This window comes from Triticum dicoccoides, chromosome 7A (assembly GCF_002162155.2).
Source record: "Triticum dicoccoides isolate Atlit2015 ecotype Zavitan chromosome 7A, WEW_v2.0, whole genome shotgun sequence".
Classification (NCBI taxonomy): Eukaryota; Viridiplantae; Streptophyta; class Magnoliopsida; order Poales; family Poaceae; genus Triticum; species Triticum dicoccoides.
In genome coordinates, this window is record NC_041392.1 from 21,138,468 (window position 1) to 21,142,824 (window position 4,357).

The following is a 4,357-nucleotide window of genomic DNA, read 5'->3' on the forward strand; positions in this document are numbered from 1 at the left end:
GCTGCACAGAACTGACCGAAGCTTTAGCTTTCAATGGAAGGAAAGGAAACCAAACCAAAAGACTGATGCAAGTGTGAGTGTACATGCATGCCAATGTTATGTCACTCTCAATCATTTTTAGCTAGCATTATGGACGATCGGTCAAGTTATTAATTTGGATATACTGGTTGTGTCTATCAATGCCACTAAAGTATCAATAACAAGACACGATATGACCCATCGGTGCGGCAAGGGTGATCAGCAGCAACCAACAAATCTTGCTATAAAAAGATATGACCTACCTTCTAAAAAAATGAGAACAATATCGTGTCGGGCATGTGGCAGAGAGACGTATGAGTAGTATCAGTGCTACCCTAAATGATTACAGCTATATAAAGGCATACACTCGGCCACACGCACACACACAAGTAACCAACAGGTAGGAGTATCTAACAAATGGAGCTCCTTGTGCTCATTGCTCTTCTTCTCTTGGGCTTGACCGTACTGATCAGGCGGCGTAGCTACATCTACACTACTAGTACCAGTCGTGCCCGTGCTCCAGCTGCTGTGGTGATCCAGAGGATCGCCGATCCCGCGGTAGCCCACCGTGCGCTCGTCGAGAACGCCGATGACTTCTCGGACCGCCCGGTGGCGCCCTTTCTGGTCTTTCTGGAGAAGAAACACGGCCAGTATGGCGACGGCCTAGCCTCCGCGCCGTACGGCCCTCTCTGGCGTGCTTTCCGGTGCAACATCACCTCCGAGACCCTCCACCCGTCGCGCCTCGGGCACGTCACGCCGCTGCAGCGTGAGGCTATCCATGGCCTCGTCGCCAATTTGGGGAAGGAACTGCCGGTGGTCGCCGTCGTCCGCGACCACCTCTACCCTTCCATCTTCTCGCTACTCGCGCGCCTGTGCTTCGGCGACGACGTGGACGAGGGGCATGTGCGCGTCATGGGCTGCCTGATACGGGAGTTCCAGCAGGTTGCCGTCGCAGAGACTCGGGCCTCGCCTGGCACCATGTTGGCCAAGCTCGCGGAGTGCAGACGGCTGCGCCGGCTCTTGGCCATACACGGCCGGTTGGGCGAGTTGTACCTCCCTCTTGTCGACGCACGGCGGGAGTCCCGACCGACATGCGACGGTGGCGGCCGTCGTCCATACGTCGACTCGCTCATCGACCTACGCGTCCCCGACGGAGGCAAGGGTGACGGTGCAGGGCGGCGCGCTGTTAGGGACGACGAGTTCGTGAACCTGCTGTCGGAGTTTCTGGGCGCTGGCACGGGGACGGTGATGGCAAGCATCGAATGGACCCTCGCCCACCTGGTAAACGACCAGGAGATCCAGAAAAAGCTTCGGGACGAGGTCGACCGCGCCGGCGGGGCCGTGGCCGCCAGCTCCAGCAGGAGCCTCATCCGTGGCATGCCGTATCTGAACGCGGTCGTGCTCGAGACCCTCCGCTTGCATCCACAGGTGCCCTTCGTCCAGCGCCACGTCCATGCCGACGCAGCGGAGGTGCTCGGAGTCGGAGGAAAAACCAGCGGCGACTTCATTGCACAGTTCACTGTTGGAGACATGGGAAGGGACGGCAAGACGTGGATCGATCCGGACGAGTTCCGGCCGGAGCGGTTCCTTCCCGGCGGTGAGGCAGAGGACGTCGGCCCTTTGCCGGGGACCAAGGAGATAAGGATGATGCCATTCGGCGCCGGGCATAGGTTCTGCCCGGGCGTGGGTCTGGCCATGATGAACATCAAGTGCTTCTTGGCTGCCCTTGTGCATGAGTTCGAGTGGGCGCCTCCGGGGACGGAGGGCTGCGCCGGCGTCGACATGACGGAGCTCAACACCTTCATCAAGGCGATGAAGAAGCCCCTTTCCGCACGTCTCACGCGACGCACTTAATCCTCGGCGTCTGGTGTTTGTCGTCTACTTTGGCCACGTTGGGATGCATGCATGGCGGCAGCCGTGGTCTTTCTTCTTCCAGTGTGGTGTGTGCCTGTGTCATGGGCGACTCCGTGCCGGCCATCATGCCGACTGACGAGCTTGTGGTGGCCATCTCGCCTCTAGTGTATATCTGTGCACGTCATGATATCGTTCTGTGCTCTTGCTATCTTGTGTGGTTGATGTAACGGTGTTTCCGGCGTATAATTAAGTAAATGTTGCACATATATAGTAAGAGTGCACGTGCAACGCACGGAAGTTTGAGAATTTCTTCAATAATTTGATTAGCTAGATCAACTTTTTGTTCATAATAGTTGTCACAATAACTTATTAGGAGTATGTTTTAATAACAATTAGTCTAACCTGAAATTTTATAACAACCCAAACTTCAACTTTGTCGTCCTAAATATAATCACACACCATGGAGCAAAGCTTGAATTGCAAGAAGGCTCGGTCCTCTCCAAGAAGGGCATACCAAATCATCTCCTTTTTTCATCCACACGGATAGAATATTCAAAACAATGTCATCATAATCAACATGAGCAAAACATAGGAAAAAATAATGAGATGCTATCGTTCTATACGAGGCAATGAGCAGCTTCAACAGCCGGTGTCCTGTCATCTACCATGAAGATTGGGAACTTCGTCACTCCAAGATATCCTTCAATATTTCACAAAATTCCAGGAAATCACAAGTACAATGAGACAGAGAAAGCACTGGCACTGCCACCCATGACTCAGTCCTCGGTAATTCAACATCATGAATATGGAAAGACCAAATAAAGATCAAGAACGCGACATGTCTACCGGATCTGGCTTGCCCGCTCCCTCGCCATGCTCCCATACGTGCTCCCATTCCATCCTACGGCTGTCTTTTTCTCTCTTTTTTTTCTAATCTAATCATCTCCCGCCTTGATTTTAAGGGGGTGGGGTCGGGCCTTATTTTGTTCCAATTAAATCATGCCACGTATGCGGGAGCACGGATGGAAGCACGCTGGGGGAGCAGGCAAGTCTCGTCCCATGTCTACCCCTCTGCATCCTATAGAATTCCAATTTGTCGTAAGTATTCGCTGCTATCCAAGACCCTGAATCTCCTCCAGATCCCCCGAATTTTCCTGATGAAATCAGTCTGATAGGAAAGATATGATCCACGTAAGCCTTGTGGAAAAATGCAGACATAGTTGTTCAAACCACATAAATAGACATGGCCATTCAGGAAAACATGTGCCACTTGATGCATACAAGAGACCCACCATTTTACATAACTACAATCAGGGTTTGTCTTTAGCATCTCCAGCATTGAATTTCTGCTCACCTCACGCGTTGCCGTTCCTCTCCTCTCCACCGCTGCGCCTTTCTGCTCCTCCGCACCACCGCGTCGTTCATCTCCTCCTCCCCTGGTTGCCGGCGCCTAGGGTTTCGGTGGTGCTTGCCTCCCCGCCGCGTCATCGCTCCTGTCCTCGCCGCGCCATTTCTCTCCAAACCATCCTCCACCTCTATCGCCGTCGGCTTCCAAAGCTAACAAATCTGAATTTTTTATACATGGCAACATTTTGATGTTCTGAATTTTTTTTATGCTTGAGCTGCTGTTGCTACCGTTGATGTAGATGTTGTTGCCGCCGGGTGTGTGGGCTCTTCTAGTGCTGCACTGTTCGGCTCTGCATCGGCTGGTGAGTTCCGCCTACTCTGCTTCCGTTTGCTGTTGCTGCTGCTGGTGGTATGCTGCTGGTGGTGCTTTCTGTTGTTGTATGCTGCTGTTGATTGCTACTGCTACCGCCACTAGAGGTAGCTGTTGAACGTTTTTTATATTAGTGTAGTGCAAAAAACGCACTTATATTATGGGACGGAGGAAGTAGGTAGCTAGTTTACTGTTAATTAGCTGTTAATTAGGTAGCAATTTTAGATGTTAATTAGTAGCTGCCTGCTGCGACTACTACTGTATTAGTGCTTAGTTTTTTCTTAGTGATCAGAACATGACATCTGCAGCAGCTAGGACAACATATAAATCAACATTTTTGTGGAGCATGAATGGTTGATCATTTAATAATCAGTTATTTCAGAAGAAGTTTCATGAAATCCTGTCATCTATAGTGAACAGTGGGTCATATATTTGAAAATATCTATATGTTAGATACAGTTTGGGATATTAAAGTGAACCAAACAACATTGAAAACAATGTCAGTATACCTGGTGTGTACAAACTTGTGTAAGGAAAAATGAACTAGTAAATGTCAGTATACCTGGCGGCTGCGTTCCCTTTGGTCACACGTTGAGGACCGTGATATGCCTTTCCCTTCAGTTTCGGCCATGTCAGACGATGTGCCGATGGGCGTGAGCAGGGCTCTCCTCGGCGATGTGGTAGCCTACGGTGGTGTGCTCCACCATCGGTGTTGGTTCCATTGGTGACCACTTCGGGCATGCCGCAGCTGCCTCCTTATGGATTGTG

The 4,357-nt window shown here is 51.2% G+C and overlaps 1 protein-coding gene across 1 annotated transcript; it reads left to right on the forward strand.

The window, feature by feature from the left end:
- Positions 1–408: 408 nt before the first annotated feature.
- LOC119333020 (cytochrome P450 89A2-like) lies at positions 409–2,138 on the forward strand. Its single transcript, XM_037606064.1, has one exon. It carries the CDS (start codon positions 436–438, stop codon positions 1,870–1,872), a length of 1,437 nt encoding a protein of 478 aa, XP_037461961.1. The 5' UTR covers positions 409–435; the 3' UTR covers positions 1,873–2,138.
- The last annotated feature ends 2,219 nt before the right edge of the window (positions 2,139–4,357 follow it).